The sequence below is a fragment of the Miniopterus schreibersii genome (genome assembly GCF_964146895.1).
Source record: "Miniopterus schreibersii genome assembly, chromosome: 15".
In the NCBI taxonomy this organism is placed as follows: domain Eukaryota; kingdom Metazoa; phylum Chordata; class Mammalia; order Chiroptera; family Miniopteridae; genus Miniopterus; species Miniopterus schreibersii.
This window is the reverse complement of record NC_138115.1, coordinates 45217011-45237371: the sequence shown is the minus strand read 5'-3', so window position 1 is coordinate 45237371 and position 20361 is coordinate 45217011. Positions and strand designations below refer to the sequence as shown.

Below are 20361 nucleotides of genomic sequence, written 5' to 3'. Positions count from 1 at the left end.
TTTATGAACTACTTTGGATAAACTCATAATAGCAAAGTGACTTTGAGGTTCCAAAGTTGGACTTCTCTGAAACAAGGTGGCATCTAAACAAGGGTCACAGACTACAACCCACGGGTCAAACCTGGCCCTTTGCCTGCTTTGGTAAGAGTTTGATTGGAACACAGCCATGCCCCTTAGTTTGAGGACTGCCTATGACTGCTTAAACAACACAACTGCAGAGTTGAGCAGTGGCCAAAGACTGTAGGGCCCCACGAGTCTCAAATATTTACTACTGGTCCTTTACCGCAAAGGTTTGCCAACCCCTTGTCTAAAATGTGGTCCCCAGACCAGCAGTATTGGCATCACCTGGGAACTTCCCAGAACTACAGCATCTCAGACTCCAGCCCCAGGAATCTGCGTTTTAACAAGGTCTCCAGGTGACTCTGACGCAAGCTAAAGCCAGCGAAAAATGTGCGAGCCCAGCAGCTAGTTAAAATGAAGGTGCTGATTCAGCAGGTCTGGGGTGGAGCCCAAGATTCTGCAGTTCTAACAAGCTCCCAGGTGAGGCTGATGTTGCTGATCCTTGGACCACGCTTTGAATAGCGAGGGTCTTGTATTTTTCCCTGGCATCCTCTGGCAAGAATTCCCAATGGTACTGGCCAAGAAAGTTGTAAAAGGGGCAGGCAGAGTTTCAGAAGAAACCCATTCAAATGCTTTTAAATGAACCTCCAGGGTGCAGCTGCCCAGGACTTACCTTCTTCAATATTTCTGTGTTCAGCAGCATGTAAATGTCTATAGTACGACTTTCTTCTTTAGCAAGTGCACTCAGGTTACAGTGCATTGTTAGGCAAGGAATTCCTGGTTTTTCACAGTCCTGAGAAGAAAAAGCGGAGAACTGACACACGGTAATACAAGCAAAGACAGATGCACAGCGGTGGATGGAGCAGAAGGCTCCATGTGCCTCAATCCCGGCGACTAGGACAACTCCAGGCCGAGGAACTGCCCAGGAAGATGCCATCTTTCCTTCTCGCCACCAGAGGGCAATGGAGGGATTTCCCACCCAGGGGCACCAGAACATGTCTTCAAGTCAAGCAACTGGGAGAAAGCAGCTCACTGTTCATCCCACCCAAAAGTCGGATTTTGCAAGGAGAAAGAACTGTTTTTAAAAAGAAACACATTTACATACTCTGAAAGCGTTTTCCTTATGAGTTCTGAACACAGGATGTACTTCCTGCATTATGTAATTTCTGCCTGTGCAGCGGCAAATATAGGGTGTCCCCCCAAAATGTATATGCACTTTGAATAATTACAAAAGCAGTATTTATTAAAGTACATTTCATTTTCAAAATTGAGCTATCAGCTGTTAAAGTGCCCATTTTTTAGGTAGGGCAGATGAGAGGGCAAAGGAGTCATATGACTCAAGAAAACACAGGAGTAAAGAAAAACACATGTTGGACATGAACATATGTGAATTACCAGTACAAACCTATATCAAAATTTAAGTTACAAAAGAGTAATTTTCTTTTGTACTGCAGGATCCAAAATGTACACACATCCCTTCATGATGCTTTACGTGGTGGGTAAAATTTTCAGCCAGGTAAAGAGTTGTATCTGTCCAACAGCTAGATATCACTACGCCTAACAATTCCAAGGGCTTTTAGTTGCATCATCAGCACTAGATAAGTAAAAGAACCCACCACTCCAAGTGGCAAAGAGCCCCACATCTTCTACAGGAATAAAAATGCTACGAGACACGCCTACGTTGGAAAAAGAAGCTACAGAGGCGGAACCAAAGATACGGGGAAAGGAGGCTTTGGCAAAGCGTATGATTCTACCTTAAAAATGTGCACTTAAGGAAAAAACTGGGATATTACTTACATACAGCAAACGAATTGAATCTGAAGGGCCCACCTTGATAGATTTTTACATATGCTTATACCCAGATCAAGATGTAGAACACGGCCAGTTCCTAGGCGGGTTCTCTCACGCCCCATCCTATTGATATTCCTCCCAAAGTAACCCCTCTCCTGACCTCCATGGCCACTGGTAGCTTTGCTATTGCTGAGCATCCTATCAGTGAAATAGCACAATATGTGTCCTTTAGTCTCTTGCTCCGCCACCCAAACATTACGTCTAGGAGATTCGTTCATGTTGCTGCGGGCAGCAGTTTTCTGTGGCTCTGTGATATTCCAGCGGATGGGGACACCACAGTGTCTACTCACGCTCCTGTTGATGGATATTTGGACTGTTCCCAGCTTTTGGCTATAATAAGATGACTGTGATTCTTGTCCACCTCTTTCGGGGGACACAAGGACTCATTTCTCTTGGGGATATACTTGCGAGTGGAATTGCTGGGTCGCAGAGTACAAATATCTTCAGTTTTAATAGATACTGCCCAGCAGTTTTCCAAAGTGGTTGTACAAGAAGCATCCCTCTTGATTAGACTCCTACTGGTTGGGGAAATGTTTTACTGCTCTGTGCTTGGTGGGATGCAAAGACTTTCCCTTTGCCATTCAATGGAACTTGAAATGTCAATTGAACACTGTGATTGAAACCTCAGGCTGAAAAACAGGAGCTGACCACAGTCCTTGTGACTTTCGAAGACAACTGATTCAAACCAGATTGGGGGAATAATAAATGCCAAATAGAAAACTGGCCTCTCATCTCAGACTTGCCTTCTTAGTAAGGACCACCCATGCTGACCCAGCCAGAAAGCAAATTCTTACCAGGACTTTCCTTCCAGACTTTGTGAAAAAAGCAAATATAGTGTGGAAGATATTTTCTTGTTCTTGAGGGATGATGCAGGGAGTGGGGTTTTTCTGGAAAGAACAGTTTCCCTTCTCTTGGCCCACCTAAAAATGAAAAGAAATCTGTCAGAGGGGTCTAACCAAGAACGGATCACGAGCATAGAATCTTACTGCAGAGGCAGTGAGAGTCAAGCCCAAGGTCAACGTTCCCCCTTGTCCGTTCTCCAGCGGACAACAATGTTGGAAGAGCTGCGAGGCACAACCAGTAGCATCAACATGGCCCAACAGGAGAGAATGTAGATCCCCTGTCCTTAAATAACCGAGATGAGATGGCACACAACATGCAAGTGAGGTGTGTCTAGGAAACAGGGCGAACATGGATGTACACTTCATGGTTTCCGAGGCACACTTACAAGCATCTTTACAGCTCCCTGAGATAAGCACTCGTACTCTTGGTCCGGAGGAGGGAGATGAGACTCAGGGTAAGTCACTTGCCAACAATCACTGAGTCCAGCCGGTTTTGAACCCAGGTCTTCTGAGACCAAACCTTTATGCATGGTCCACTGGGTTCCATGGAACCCCTAGAGCGTTTTAAAATCCTTTCAAGCCTCGCAGGCACCACACTGAGCCAGGCAGGAGCTTAAATGCCCAGTGAGCTCTTGGTGAGTTACCCGATTTTGCTTCTGACAGTGGCAGCAAAGATGCTGAGTGGCAGCAACATTAAAAAAAAAGAAACCAAAAACAACGGTGTACAGTCTCCCGTGTTGATTTCTTTAAGAACATTATTTTTAATGCCTAAATTGAGGAATTGGAAAAACAAGGTCTTCTTTATATATTATCACATCACACTGGTTGAAGCTGGAGACTCAGACGTGGCTTAAGGTCAAGTTGCAAGATTAATACTTAGTCATTCATAATTTAGGATTGTGTTTAGAACTCCATCTCTAACCAGAACATCTGTTTAAACTCGCCCACCTTTAATGCCCTTGAGTAGGATATAATGTATAGTTTGAATTTATTGAAGAATTTTTCAATTTCTCATTCATGGCAGGCTTAATTTAAAATTTTTACATAAAGAAACTTCCAACTTAAGCTAACAATGTTAATCTTTTTAATAATGAACTATAAAACAAGATCTCCAAGTTTGCCAAATTAATCTCTTTTTATCTTCAGTCTGAACATATATGCCAGGGTTTCCTACATAGTGTAGAGGCCTGAATTAGATGAAGATATAGTTCCTCAAACTGAGTATTAGAAGAGTGTTGCCCTTACAGACCTCTCACAGTTTACAACTTATTATTCCTTTTAAGTATCTCATAATTCGGTATTCTCTCAACTACTTTATTTGAACCACAAAATCTGGGAAGACATACCAGCCTGAAATGGTCTCAATCAGTTGGTTTTGGATGCTTTCTGAGGTTACTGGAGGGAACAGATGGGAAGGAAGCAATGAGATTGAATACATATTTGGGGATTACTCCTGGGATGCCATTGTTGTAAGTTGTGATAAATATTTTAAAATAAAGCTCATTTCAGAAAGCAAAACCTAAGCTGCTTATGTAGTGAGGATCATCGAGTAATTACTTATCAGACAAGTGAGAAATACAGTTACTGCAGTTATACAAATGGGTGTGTGTTTCTTTCAATAACATTTCAGCATCAAACATGGATTCAAAATGTTCTGTATTCCAAATAAATTGATAAACTGGAGATGATAGGCTCTGGAAATCTGTTGACTAAACAATGTCTGAGTAATATACATTGATCTTGAAAGATGGACGTGTGCATAAAATCCTTTTGTGAAATGTGTAACTAGGAAGAGTAATATAAATTAATGTATTATTCTTATATAATTGTAAGTACAGTAGGCCCTCTTTATCCATGGGGGATATGTTCCAAGATCCCCAGAGGATGCCTGAAGCAGCAGAAAGTACTGAACCCTATATAAACTACTACGCTTTTCCCTGTATGTACATACATTTTCACTGAAAGGAATCACTTTACGACTTCTCTTTGGCATGTCCGAATTGCCAGCATCACTACTCTTGAGCTCTGGGGCCATTATTAAATAAGGGCGACTTGGACACAAACACTGGATACCAGGACAGTCGATCTGATAACCAAAGACAGCTACTAGTGACCTACAGGCAGGTGACATCTACAGCATGGATTTGATGGACAAAGGGACGATTCATGTCCCGGGTGGAATGGAGCTGGACAGCTCAAGATTTCATCATGCTATTCAGAAAAGTGTCTAATTTAAAACTGATGAGTTGCTTATTTCTGAAATTTTCCATTTATTATTTTCGGACCATGGTTGACATTGGGTAACTGAAACTGTGGAAAGCAAAACCACAGATAAGGGGGGACTACTGTATGCAACTACCTGATTAGGTTAAATATTATTAAGTAGATATTATTTAATTCATTATTATAACTTTTTAAATATATATATATATCTTTACTGATTTCAGAGAGAGGAAGGAAGAGGGAGAGAGAGAGAGAGAGAGAAATATCAATGATGATAGTCACTGATTGGCTGCCTCCTGTACGCCCGACTGGGGATCGAACCCGCAACTGGGGCATGTGCCCTGACCGGGAATCGAACCTTGATCTCCTGGATCCTAGGTCGAAGCTCAACCGCTGAGCCATGCCCGGCCAGGCTATTATAACTTTTTATTGGTATAAAATTTACATTCACTAAAGTGCTTAGATCTTTTTTGTTTTTCAATCCTCACCTGAGGACATGCGGCGAGAGAGAGAAAAACACTAATGAGTTCACCTCATTAGGGGAGTGGGGGGCTGGGTTATTTGGGGGTTGCTCTCCATTGAGGCATAGAGAACATATTACAGATGGGAAACACTTCGCTTGCTCATTGAGCATTTGAGAATCTGAACGTGTGCTCATGTTCCTAATTTAATCACTTTCCACTCTGAGGCACTGGGTCTCCACTTCCCCGCTTGCCTTCTGGAGGGGACGTCTGCTGAAAGGCCTCTGGAAAATGGTCCTCAGCCCTGTGGCACACACTCCTCTGCGGAGATGGTCAGACCCCGCCACCCAAACACATTAGAAAAACAGGCCCCCTGAGTCCTGCAGGATGCATCGTCCTAATTAACGTCAGGGAGGAGGCAGGGCTCCTCCTGGCTCTGCGGATGGGCACTCTGGGTCCCCAGGCCAGGAGAAAGTGTGGGAGCAGACCCTACCTAGGCCAGTTCACTCCCAAGCTTTGGGTGAGGCCTGGCGCCATCACCCCCACAAGACCTGAGCACAGAGGGCAGGGAGCCGGGGACAGCGGGGCCAGGGGGCGAGAAACCGCCGAAGCCGCCCCCGAATGGCGGGCAGAGGCCTGGCTCAGGACTTCCTTTTCCTTTCCCGCCCCGGGAGTGTCCAGGGCGGCCCGCGCACCGGGTGATGACCATGACATGATGCGATCGATGTGACATTTGATCGGCCCCAGTGGAATCTGGAGAAGGGAAGTGGAGACTGAGTTCGCAGCGAATGAAAATCTCAGCCAGTTGCACTCCCAGCTGCGGTTCGGTGGGAATCACTTCAAGCAAGAAAGCGGCGTTTCTCCTGGGCGGCGGGGGCGGCCCTCCCCCGAGGGAGGCCGAAGGCTGCCCAGTGCGGCGGCTGCCTGCGGCCAGCCGGTTCTGCCGCAGGCGCTTCCTCGGCTACCACTGAGCAACAGTCCCGGCCGGGGTCATCCAAGGCAAGCATGTTCCCACTGTGTTAGGTACCCATGTATGAGACGCCAGTAACACCCGGCACTTGTGCAGCCCTACTGTGTGCCAGGCTCTGAGTGCTTTACACAAATAAACGCATCCAGTCCTCACTCCCACCAGGTGAGTGCTATTACTACCCCACTGAGAAGCAAGGGGGGCGTGGATGCCTGCCAGAGGCCCCCCAATGGCAGGTGGCAGAGCCAGGTTGGAATGCAGGCGTCTAGCTCCAGAGATCTGCTTGTGACCACCTTTCTGCCTCTCAGATACGGAGGATGAGGGTGGGATAGGGCTGGGGCGACAGTCAGGGAGGGGTGGGGGTGGAGGGAAGCCACCCCTCCCTGTTTTGACCTTGGTCAAAAGGAAGGAACCAGTAGCCTAGAAGCCTGGGAATCTCAGAGTCCTCCACTGTGACCCAGTTCTGCTGCTGTGGCAAAAAAAAAAAAAGACTCTTGCGTAGACCATGGGAGATAAAAGTGCCTGCTGGCCAGGAGGCCAGGCCACCCCATGCTGTCCTGGGCTGGAAGGGGAACAGAGCATCCTGGAATGTTGTTTCTGGAAGGCAGCTCTGAGGTCCCGTGGTCCCGTGGCCTCGGGTGTCAGATAAAGAACCAGAGACCCCAAATTCCATGACTAGTCCTAGGTCATGTGATTGGCTGTGGGCATAAGTGGCACCAGTGAAGGAATCCTGTGGCACAAATGGCCTTGATGACCACTTGATGGTCCTGGGCCTCAGCCCGAGCTCTGCCTCCTAACAGCTATGCCAATTCAGATCTCCAGGGCCTCAGTTTCCTCGTGTGCAAAATGATGATGGTGGCCTATGCAGTCACTAAGGTAGGCCTCCTTGCCAATCCCACACTTTGAGGACTATCTGGGCATTGTTTTATTTTTTAAAATTTACCTTTATTGATCTGTGAATTTTTTAAACAAGATTTTTAGAGAAAGAGGAAGGGAGAGGAAGAGAGAAACACATGCATCTGAGAGCAAAACATCGACTGGCTGCCTCCTGCATGCCCCCTACCAGGGATCCAGCCCCAAACCGGGGCATGTGCCCTGACCAGGACCAGGAAGCAAACCAGCAAGCTTTTGGCGCACTATCTGTGCATTTTAATTAGAACATGGGGTCACCTAATGTCACATTAAACAGATAAGCAATTGCTGACCACTCCACCTCCCTCAACACACAACTTGGTTCTAACCACCCTCTCTGCTCAAAATCAAGGGGTAGTAATGTTTTCTTTCTGTACCGCAGACAAGCTAAGCGTCACAGTGCTAATGTCCAGAAGCTTCGTTTCCTTGTCTGGCCAAGGACTCTGTGGCCATTGCCCCCTACATCTCTCTGCCCACTCACTTCTCATCTATTTTCCAGACTATGTGAGTCCAAATGCTTCCCATGACATGGCTGCTTATCTTCCGCGACCCCTGGGGGCTGGAAGAGGTCCATGTCTACTGGAATGTGAATAAAGGGACTTCACAAACACACAAAAAAGGACAAGAGGATGTGGGACACTGTCACGGCTGAATTAGGAGAAGGCAGCTATTGAGGGTTTTCTGTTGGCATTTGGTCCCCACCCCCTTTCCTTGTCACAACCCCAAAGAAAACATTGTACAAGTTGAAACCGAGAGATAATAGTGACTTGGGAAACTGTTGGGAGCCCAAAGAGAATGGGGACATCACTTGGTGGCAGGGTCCTGGCCAGCCTTGGTCAGGGGAGCCTTTATGGTCAGGAGCGTCCAAGGGCCCAGGTGTGTCTAAGGATGAAGATCACACTCTAGGTGGCCTGGCAAAACCTCGTTTCATGAAATAATGGGTTCGAAGTATGAATTAGGGCTGATTCCATGGGTGTGACACCAAAAAAGAGAACCCACACCTTGTTTTGAATGTTATCATTTGCAGGAACATCTAGAGCTTTTACTAAAGACTCTCCAGGCTATGGTGATCTGATAAAAGGTTAGAGGAAACAGGTATTTCCACCAAGAGTTGTTTGCTGACCTAAAGTGAGAGAGAAGACACAGGTCTCCCCCAGAGTCCTAGAACAGAGCAGCCCTAGCACAGTGTCTGTCCCTGGGTCTGAAGACTGGAGGGACATAAAGGTCCTCCAATCTGTTTTTTAAGTCTCATGTCCCAAGCACATCACCTGGGAAACCAATTCTCATTGCTTAAGGCCCCATCTCCCATCTCTACACTAAGTTCAAATACAAATGGAAATAATACTAGCTAACATTAGGTACTATTCTAAGTGCTGTGGCATACATGGAATCCTTAACACACCCATGTGCAGGGGGTGCTGCTATCAGTATGGTGACCATATAATTTATTGTCCAAGCTGGGACATTTTTGAGAGTGAAGTGGGGAGTAACCAGACAGAACAGTATGAGAGAGACATATCAGCGATGTGTTAGGCAATCTGCGCCATCTAGTCTCCTTAATTTTCACCCCCAATTTAAAGATAAGAACACTAAGGCCCAGAGAGGTTAAGTGGCCTGTCTTGTACCTGTAAGCTTTGACTCCGGGTATAAGCCTCATCCCCAAAATCCCCACCCGGATGCCACTGCCCTGTTCTACCTTCCCTGTACCCCAGCTGCACAGTTTCTGTCCCACCCACACCTTGATCATGGGCTGGTTTTTGGTTTTTTTGAATCCTCACTCAAGAATACGTTTATTGATTTTGGAGAGAGAGAAAGGAAGAGAGCGAAAAACATCAACGTGAGAGAGAAACATCAATAGGTTGCCTCCCGCCTGGCGGGCGTGGCTCAGTGGTTGAGCATCGCCCTAGGATCCAGGAGATCGCGGTTCAATTCCCGGTCAGGGCACATGCCCGGGTTGCGGGCTCCATCCCCAGTTGGGGGCGTGTAGGAAGCAGCCGATCAATGACTCTCTCATCACTGATATTTCTCTCTCCCCCTCTCCCTTCCTCTCTGAAATCAATAAAGATATATATATATTTTAAAAAGGTTGCCTCCCATATGGGCCATGACCAATGATCAAACCCACAACATAGGTATGTGCCCTGATCGGGAATCAAACCCATGACCTTTTGGTGTATGGGACTTTTCTCCAACCAACTGAGCCACCCATCCAGGGCCTGGACCGTCATCTTATTGTTTATCTTTTCACAGACTTCAAAGCAGGGCTCCTGTTGTGATTATAAATCTTGTCCACAAATGTCTCCTTCTACCAGCAAGCCAGCTCCTGTCATGATCTGCATTCCTGACTGGAAGGTGGCACTTCAGGTGGATCTTGGAGGGTAAGGGAACTTTTAGAGAGTGAAGAGAAGAGGGGAAAGGTAATTCCAGGCAGAGAGGAACAGCATATGCAAAAACATGGAGGTACAAACAGTAGACTTGAGTCTAGAGCCTAGGAGTTCAACATGGCTCAAGCATTGGATGAACACTGGGTGGTAGTGGCCAGAAATAAGGTAGGAGAGGTGGGCCTGGATATGGAGGAGGGCCTTGTAGGCAAATCTTCAGAGGGGCCAGTTACCTAGACGGTGATCAGCGCAAGTCAAATATAGAAACCACTTTTTACCTGGGGCATGTGGTCTAATTGGTATATTTTTAACAAACTAAGGCATAGATGACCTCTTTCTACCAGCATTGGCCCATTCCTTGACTGTCCTCTGGCTGCTTGGGTTCTGGGGATGGAAAAGGTCACCAAAGTGTCTCTGACTTGATGTACAGAGTGTACTGCCTTGAACGCAGTACAGAGCCAATAAAAGAGAAATGGAAGATTAAATCAGCAGAGGAACCCACTCAATGACTCCAAGCCTGGCTCATGCTTCCCATGAGCCAGGCTTGCAGTCTTCACCAGTGCGGGTCTCGGGTGAAGTTTGATCTAGAAACTGTTTGTTGAATTGACTTGGATTAAAGGGGGCATAGGTTTGTTTTTGAATAACACCTGTTTCGTGTTATCTGACATTTATCTGTTAATCACTGACTTTATGTTCTCTGTTACATCCTTGGGCCACTTTTCCATATCACGTTACACCAATCGCAGCTGATGGCAACTGGGTAAACATGACCCATCCCCTGACTTACCACCTGTTCCTCTGAATTCACATGCCCCTTGGCTTCGAAAACCCAGAGAATGTTTTGAATGCCTCCTTTGCTAATTTAATTACCCACAGTCTACTCTTGGAACCAAGGTATCAGAAGAAACAAGTTCCCTTTCTGCCACAGGAGGCTGACCGTTTACCATAGTGGCTTTGGTGATATTAATTTTAGGACTCCAAAGTTTGAAGTAAAAATAGTATTCATATCAACCGATTAATGAGGCCAACCTAAGATGTTTACTACTAGAGGGATAATTAAGAACTACATATTTTCCGTTCAAAATGTAAACTGTGATATACAGTGTTACAGAGCCCTTTATACTGTACCTATGTTCATTCACATTGCTGTGATTCACTATTGTTTTTTCATATTCATCAAAGAGCAGGAGAAGATGACAATATTTTAATCATAAATCCTAAGATAGATATTTTCATGTTACCACCATTCATTTCAAGTCTTTACAATGACCAACAGTGACCTAGAAGGGATGGATCCATTCATTTACCCTGGTTTTTCAGTATCAATATCCCCTTATTTAATATAACAACACAGAGACAGTGATAACAATCTTGGGTAGCTCCTCATAATAAATATGCTTTGTTTTATGTTTTAATGTATTCACAAGGTTGAAAACACACTTTTTGTGTGAATACATCATATCGTTCAAAGGAAGGCGCTCTCAAAGGCATTCTTTGCTGGACCCTTCTACAAATTACAGATTCTTTTACTTTGTGAAAGGGTCCCCTTGTTTATTAGTTCAGCAAGTTCTGATTTTCTGATATCTACCTCTGTGTGTAGCTAGAGTCTCAAATGTGTTCATACAAACAGACAAAAAGGAAAAACAATTTGATGATCACAGTAATACGAGGTATGTGAACATGAGGCTCTAGCTTTGGACAGGCCCTCCAAGCTTTGGTCCTCAAATGAAGAGCCATGTTCTGTTTTCAACTGAAAAGGGTGAACTAACAGTGTCCCTAAATAACAGCCAGCTGCCAAATCTGCAGAGTGGGGGATGGAGTGGGAGCAGCGAGAAGTTTACAAATGACCTTGTGTCATTCATTGCAGAAAGGGAGAGATAGTAACTTTAAAAAGTCGAAAAGATCAGCACTTTAGATGTCTTCTCTCTTTCCAGTTGGAAATTATCTTCTAAATAAAATACTTGCTTTCCTCAACCTTCTTCCCCACCCCTTAAGCCCAGCACCACTGCAAAAAGTTATACTAGATCTGAAAGGTCAGGGTGTTGCTGAGACTAAAACTGAAACAGAACATAAAGGGGCCAAGGCTCAAAACCAAGGCTCCAGAGGAGAGGGAGAGCACAGTGTGCTATACGATTCTGACCACTGTATAAGTCTGTCATTATTTCATAAAAAATCTCACTTCTTATGATAAAAGCTAATGACTTTTTTCCCCTCCACCAGCTCTAAGGTTTGGCTAAAACAACGTGGTTCCCTCCCCAGGCCCTCACACACTTTCCTTTGGGTGTGGTAGGCCAACACCCTTCCCAGTCAAGAGTGCAGGTCACCACCGGGCTGCCCGGTAGAACAGAATTCATTCACATTTACTCCGGGAAAGACCAGTCTCCCAGATGGGGCCCACTTCACGAGCACAGGGATGGCCTTTACTGGAGTTAAAGCGATACAGATGGGATGTACTTTCAGAGAAGCAGTGACACAGAAGAATTTCCAGATGCGGTCAGTTTCTCTTTAGGGAAAAAGTGAGACATAAATACGTTATCTGAGCACTTGACATGCATGCCAAAAATGTTTCCCTTCCACAGATAATGAAATATTTGGAAGCAGAAAGGTCTGCGGATTTGGATAATAAATGAGTCAGTAGCCCCCGCTGTGGGACCCGACACAGTCCTCGTAAGTGTACCGGTTTCTTGAAATTCTGGTTCTAGCTCTTCGCACTGCTCCCCTATCTTCCCACAACAGATACAGCAGCACACCCACTGACCCACTGAGTTACCTCTGCATTTACTAGATGTGACACTTCATTATTACCCCTTTATCAAAAGGTAAATAATCATTTTTCTGGATATGTAACCATCTGTCTAACCTCTTCGATTGCTTTCTGAGACTATATCCATCAGAGCAGTGAAAGGAGAAACCAAGATGTCACTCATTAGGTCTAAAGTCTTAAGGCTTCACGGGAGGCCTGAAGCGTCTTAGGGTCCTGAGTTTCGATTCTGAAGGAGTGACGCTGGCTCCGAGAGCTGGGAGTTAATTGCTTCCCAGTGTCTAGCGATGTTGCAAAAGTTCCTTTTGGAAGAGGCTTGGTATGTCTGTCAGAAAGGAGTTTTCCTGTTTTTGTGCTTCTGAAGTATCCACAATTAGTCCTCGCAGGTTTAATGAGAACCATGTGTTTCTGGGCAGTGACCGATGAGCTCTGCTTCTCCTCAGCGAGGTTTCCTGTTATCGACTTTGGTAACGACCCGGCACCCCTGCAAGAACAGGGCTGTGTGTCATGTTGCTCATAAGGAGCAAAAAAAGGACTGAAGGAAAGTAAACTGCGTAACCACCCACTTTTAGGGCCAGGAAACGCCAGGCACCTAAGCACCAGCATTGCGGCGGGGCCACACCCCGCAAGGACCCATGAATGCTTCCAGATGCCCCAGCAGCCTGAGCACAGGCCCTGGGCTCCTTGATAAGGCCGGCGCCCAGCCAGCAGGGGGATGGCACCGGAGGCTTGATTCATTGGCTCTGCCCGGGGTTAAAGGGCAGCCTCTGGACCACACGGTGCAGGCGCAGCCCAGGCTGAGGCCTAGCCCCACCTTCCCGGACACACAGTCCCCTCTCACCGAAACCAAAATCGACCCCAGAGCCCAGGAACGTAGCTCTCCCTCCAGAATTCCGTCAGCCATCTCCCCTCTTTTGTAAGTGTTTGGCTTTTGTTGAGGAAAAAAAAAAAAAAAATCGAAGCCAAGCTAATCCTGACCCATTTCAAGAACTTGACTATTCAGCTCACACTCAAACATGTGCAGAAAGAAGACAAAGAAAAAAAAATGATTTGAGCCTATTGCTGAGATCAGCAGACTTGATATGTGTGTGCCTGTGTGCGTGCCTGTGTGTTGTGTGTGTGTGTGTGTGTGCAGGGAGGAAGGGAAAAGAGAAAGAGGGGAGAGGGAAGGGGAGGGGAATGAGAGACAGGGAGAGATGTTTTCATGATTATCTCTGATCAAAGTTTTTCGAGTTTCAATCTGCTCCTGGAAGCCTCTATTTCTGAGAGGTGACGCAACCCCTTATTTCAGCTTTACCTTTTCATTTATCCCCACATTGAAATTAAGGCAACCTCTGCTGTGGGTTAAAGGAAGTTGTCAAAACATCCCTACTTGGGGATTTCAGTTCAATGCAAATTTCCCGAGTTCCTAGAACATCTGGGGAGCCCAGTGGATGTGTTGCAGGGTGTACAGATGTGTAAGGACACATGCCTATCCAAGGCAGAAAGAAATACTTGTGATGGTGATGCTACCAGAGTGGGAGCAGCCGACTCTTTCATTAAACTGAGCACACACTGTGGTCCAGGCACCAAACGCGGGGGATACAGAGGAAGCAAGGCAGCCATGACCTTTATGGTCACAGTGTTTTTAATCTTGTGGAAGACAAGAGACGATGAAACACAGTAATGTCAGATGAAGAAAATAACACATGGAAACGGGACAAAGAGTCAATGCAGGTTTGCAACTAGCTAATGTGGTCAGGCCTCCCAAGCGCAGGATGTCTCTGAGTTACACAAGTAATTAGGAGGGGAAGTCAGCAAGTTCTCAAATGGGAAACGGGGCCAGGATCTTACCTGCCTGAGGGTAACAGTCTGCGAGGAGGAGAGGTTGGATCAAGGGGCGTATATATCTGATGCTCCATTCTGAATTTTTATTTGTTTGGACAATATGGAGAGAGCAAAGAGAATGGCCAAGGATGGGAAAATGTGAATTTAAGGAATTGTGATTAGCTCAGTTGGTTAGAGCATCGTCCCGATATACCAAGGTTGCAGGTTCGATCTCCGGTCAAGGCGCATAAAAAATAAACTAATGAATGCATTAATCAGTGGAACAACAGATCGACGTCTGTCTGTCTCTCTCTCTCTCTCGGGATCTTTTGAAGATGAACAGTGGGGGAAAATGACTAAATAACAGCTCAACTTCTCCACAGAGGGAGCTAGGCAACTGTTTTCCATTTTAGCTCAGAAAAGGTCAGGGAAATGAGAGCATGAAGAATTAAGGATGGTCATAAAAAACGGACTTAGAGGAAACACGGTTCCATTGTACTGCGGAGATGTCTTGATTGTATTCTGTTCAAAGGCAGAGGGTGAGATCATATAATCCCCAAATCCACCCAGGGCTGGAAATCTATCTCCTGCTAGGGAGGGGCTTCCTTTTCCCCTTCCCTCTCTTATCCCCTTATCTTATAACATAAGCTGTATTATTAACAGTTCACTTTGTATGACATCATTCCAGTGACAGGATATCACGGAAAAGAATGCACATTACCCAAGGACCTAGTGTCCTGGGGAGGGTTCCTAAGCCTGGACTTCTTTTTTAAAAATACATTTTTATGGATTTCAGAGAGAGGGAGGGAGAGGGAGATAGAAACATCCATGATGAGAGTCACTGATCGGCTGCCTCTTACAGACTCCCTGCCGGGGATGGAGCCCCCGACCCGGGCATGTGCTCTGACCAGGAATCGAACTGTGACCTCCTGATTCCTGGGTCGGGGCTCAACCACTGAGCAACACTGGCCGGGGCAAGCCTTGACTTCTTAACAGGGACCTCCTACCCAGGATGAGGGATGACTTGGTATAGGGCAAGTCCTTGAATTTCTAGAGAAAAAACTGAGGGTAAAAGGGGAGAAAAAAAGAACATGTGTTCACCGTTGGGAAAGTAGTAGACGTTGGGGAAAAAAAGTGAGTTGTTCGATTCTGCTTTGGGTTATTTGCGGGGCTGCTTTAAAGTGCCAGGCCTGGCTTATGTACAAGTTACATATCGGCCTCCAGCAAGCCTGCTGCAGGGGAGACTTCTTGTTGCAATTACCCTCTGTGTACAACTAAGTCATAAAACCCAGGATGTTTCTCATGCACAACGTGCCCTCCCAACCAACCAGCTTTAAAAATCGGTGTTACTGTCAACTGCTGTTGCCAGCGACGTGATTCACTGTGAGACAGAAAGCTCCCCCAGCACGAGCGCCGATGAGCAACCCCCCCACACACACACCCCTGGATGCCCAATGTGGACACAACGCACGGGAAAGCATGGGGCCGACATTTCCAAGGAGAGAAACCAAGTAGGGCTAAAATCAAGGAGAGAGAACTCTAGGGAAACAATGAGTTGGCAAGGCCTTCATATGCAAAGATCACATTACAAACTCCAGAGCCAGCTCTGGTTCCACCCCCTTCCCAATGACGGTCTCAGTGAGACCTGCTTGATGAGCCCTTGTCTCCTACCTCCTTTACTTTTCTCCATAGCATTTACCACCATGAACTATATGTCTTATTTATTTATTATTTGTCTCTCTCCAGCCGAAAATACACAAGGCCTGGAAAATATGATGTTTTTGTCTGTTTTGTTCCCCAATGTAAGCCAGCGCTTGGCACAGGGTGAATGCAAAGTATTTCTTGAATTCGGCACAGACTGGATATAAAGCCACGAGTCTGGGTGAGATATCTGAGACTGAGTGTAGGAAAGAGGAGACGCTGGGCCCCACAGAAGTAGGTGAGAGGAGAAAAGCCAGTGAGAAAGGAGAAACCAAGGGAATGTGGCGTCTTGGAAACCAAGGAAGTCAAGGAGGCCAGTGGGAATGACCATATGCTAGTTACCAAGCCTTTCTTGAGACAAAACCATCTATAGTTGACTTGGGATCAGGTAGAATTGCATATTCTGCATAAACTTGAGTTTCAACCTGCACTTATGTTTTCTGAACCAATGCTTCATCCTCTGGGCATCAGTGGCCATTTGAGACACTTTATGAATGCTGTGGATCTTTCCTTCAGAAAAATGCGTTCAGACACACACAAGACTGCAGACGGTTGCTGGGCGTTTCCAGGGACGGTGAAGTCTATTCCAGAGGTCAGTTCATAACCAACCCTCACCTCACCCCAAAGAGGCCTTCTCATGGTGTTAACCAAACCGTCTCAATGTAGAAATTCAAGTGTTGTGGTCTTCCGGCGTCTTTGGATGTTTCCAAAGTTTAGAATGAGTTAAGCTTCTGGGCCCCCGGGTGGAATACAAAATGGAAATGAGCTGGCTCAAGTCTGAAAGCAACAATGAAACAAGAACTCACCACCATCTCCTGTATGTGAAACATCTCTGCACCGCCAGGTGACAGTCGATTGGGGAAGGAGATGCTGACAGATGACCCAGGAAGGGTGCTTGGCCCAGTGTTGTAGACCTGTGGGTGTGAGACACACACAGCAAGTTTTAGTAGAAGCGCAGGTCTTCATGTCATGCAATATATACCCTAAAATTCTTTGAAGTGATACACAGAGACTCTAGGGTTTGGGACCTAGAAGGTCATGACTTGAAGTGAAATATCAAATGATGGGAGATTTCAATGTTCTTATCTTCTTCCTGCTAAAAAAATTACTTCTTTTTATATCCCTAGAAATTTACTCATAGACTATGGAATTCAGACATAATCTAGGTCAGCGGTTCTCAAACTTCAGCATACATCAGAATAACCAGAAGGGCTTGTTAAAACACAGACTGGGGGGAGGGTCACACCCAGAGTCTCTGAAGTAGCAGGTCTGTGTGTGTCTGTGTGTGTGTAAGTGATTTGCATTTCTAATAGGCTCCCAGGAACCATACTTTGAGAACCACTTTAGTTTTACAGTTTGAGGTAACTGAGACCCTCACAGACAAAGTAGGTTGTCCCAAAACCAAATGATCTAACTTACAGAAAGGACTGTTTTTACTACACTATCCAGCTGATTTGGTTTCTCCGTAACTTGCAGGTAATCACTTGCTTATATTGTTCGATGACACTTGTGTGCCTCTTTCCTGTCCCAGCATTTGGTCCTGTAAACTTTAGCCCTCTCCCCCCGCCCCCCGAGTCCTCCCTATTTCCTGCCTCCAGCGGCCCATCAGCTCCTGAGAAATGAGAGAAAATTGGCAGCCACAAAGAGACTAATCAGAGAAAGGCGATGGAGCAAAGGGTAAACATGAGACAAGAAAAAAGGTGGGTAGATATATAGAGACACAGAGTAGTTTAGTGGTGGCCGAGGGCTGAGGTGTGGGGACGTGGGGAGTGTGGGAGGCAGAAGAATGCCAACCCCAAGACGTCCATGTTCCTAATCTGTGAAACCCGCGAAGAGGTCGTGTTACATGGCGATGGAGAATTAAGGTTGCTAATCAGCTGACCTAAATAGCGAACTTATCTTGGATTACCCAGGTGAGTGCAATGGAATCACAAGGGTCCTTACACAGGGGACAGAGCAACAGAGTCAGAGTGAGGGAGGTGTGTTGTGAGAAGGGCTCAACCAGCCATTGCTGGCTCTGAACATGACGGGGACCCCGAGCCAAGGAATGCACAGCCTCCAGAAGCTGGAAAAGGTAGGAAAACAGACTCTCCCCAGAGCCTCCAGAGAGGAACGCAGCCTGCTGACCGCGATTCTAGCCCAGTAAGACCCATTTCGGACTTCTGAGCTGTGGCACGGTAAGATAATAAATGGGTGTCGTTTTAGGCCGCTAAGTTTGAGGCAATTAGTTACAGCAACGATAGGAAACGAATACAGGGACTGACTGCCTATAGATATGGGGATTCTTTTGGGGGGGGGGGGTGATGACCTGTTCTACAATTAGATTATGGTGATAGCTGCCCAGTTCTTTAAATGTACTAAAAATCATTGAATTTTACACTTTAAATGGGTGAACTTTAAGGCATGTAAATGATATCTCAATGTTATTATTATTATTATTATTTTTTAAAAAAAAGATGGGTTAGGAACAAGAGAGAGGGGAAGAAGTGAAATGCTACTTTGCAATCTGGGGACCAGAGAGGGAATTCAGGGAGTCAGGGCATCCCTGAACTTGAGGTGAGACGGGCAGAGCCAGGAGACAGGCTGGAAATCTAAGCGTCTTTGCACGCGACAGAACATTATCAGGATCGAGCTCCGGCCAGCTCTTCTTACCTAAAAAACCATGTCTTCATTTTTTTTTTTTTTTACAATAGTTGGTTCTGCTTCAAAGAACAGACAAAAAAATGATAGAGCAGATGAGCTGTCACTGCCAACTCTTGGTTCAAAAGGAACAAAATTCACTGAAAACAACAATCCTAAGGCACAAGAAAAGGAAGGACTATCCAAAGACAACTGAAATAACTAATTTGAAGTGAAACTCAAGAGCACAGAATTGAGGGGGAGACCTACTGTCCTGTAAGGGAAATCCCATGAAAGGGTGAGTGGGGGAAGGAAAGAAACTGGTTGTGATTTGCATTGTCTCACCATCAGGGCCAGACAGATGGGAGAGCTTGTATTACAACATTAATTTCACAAATGTCTTAATTGATTCTCTGCAAATGTTCTTGGGTAATATCTGCATTATTTTTCAGGTGAGAAAAAAGATAAACTCTGATGCAAAAAAAAAGCCTATCACTGGTCAACAATTTATTTGTCTCTGTTAAGAAAACCCTGATGAAATGTAGGATCCAATCCCAAGACTAGTATTTCTGCCTTTCTCCCATCTGCATTAGCAGTGGGGTCTTTAATCAATCATGTAGCTTATTGAATAATAGCTTTTAAAAGACACGAAACATCTCTTTATATAAAAAGGCCTGTGCTCTCCTTCAGGAGTGATGTTGCCAGAAAAAGCACATATAGAAGAGATTTATCCATAATCCTGACCCTACGTTATCACCATGAACATAGCTGGTGGCCTTCCTGCAGGATGGTCACACTTATACCAGAAAATGACCCGTGAGGGAATGCTCAAGGAAACTGTCAGCTTTGCTAACACAAGAGAACCTCCCGATCAGTGACACACATCACCCATCTCACAGTCCCAGCCAACTCTCCTAATCCTGACGGAATGGTATGTTCTTCCTCAGGCAACTGATAATCAGGAGGTTCATCTAAGGGGCATGTCGATCACTCTTCCAGGGGCCCCGATTCTCTAGCCTGTCTCCTGTGTCAGGTCAGACGTCTAGAAAGCTCTCTGCCCGAATACCAAACTTTAAGCTCCTTGTAAAAACGCCTTCAGGGAAACATGACTTAGCCACGTGCCCTCAGATTTCTTCCTTTCTTTTTTTCTTTTTTTTAGAGGGTGATGAGAACATTTTTGTATCTTTTGTATAACTGCTCTTCCTTCTTGCTTTCTCCTCTCAACACCTATACCCTCTTCATTCCCTGGCATGTGGCATGTGAACCCTTCTAAATAATTTATTTTTTTAAAATATATCTTTATTGATTTCAGAGAGAGGAAAGGAGAGAGAGAGAGAGAGAGATAGAAACATCAATGATGAGAGAGTCATTGATTGAGCCCACAACCTGGGCATGTGCCTTGACCGGGAATCGAACCCCTATCGCCTGGATCCTAGGTCGACGTTCAACCGCTGAGCCACGCCCGGCCGGGCTAAATAATTTTCTTGACTGTATCTTTTGTTGACTGTGTCTTTTGCTACTTAAGAGTAGGTGAGTAATTACAATGGAAATGATTTAAGGAGAATGAAATAATTCCATCTGGCCTTAATCTTCTATCCAAATACAAAAAGCAATGGAGAAAAAGAAATGAGCTCTGAGAAGCCATTCGGAACCGCAGAGGTCCTGTTCTCGGCAGCCACTCTAAGGTCTCGAAAGCAGTCTACCCTCGTCTTTCCCCTCCCCCCATAAATCAAGCGGGGGGGTGTGACAGCCGGGCTTAGCTGGCCGGGCAGCTCAT

The 20361-nt window shown here is 45.7% G+C and overlaps 1 protein-coding gene across 1 annotated transcript in view; it reads right to left on the bottom strand.

Annotated features, from left to right (window-relative positions):
* The window catches only part of ITGA9 (integrin subunit alpha 9), a 227994-nt gene that overhangs the window by 19022 nt on the left and 188611 nt on the right, over positions 1-20361 (bottom strand). The window contains exons 23-25 of the mRNA XM_081160497.1: positions 16772-16879; positions 2706-2831; positions 734-853 (exon numbers count right to left, since the gene is read on the bottom strand). Coding sequence (XP_081016623.1) covers positions 734-853; positions 2706-2831; positions 16772-16879 — 354 coding nt within the window. The remainder of the gene's footprint in view (positions 1-733; positions 854-2705; positions 2832-16771; positions 16880-20361) is intronic.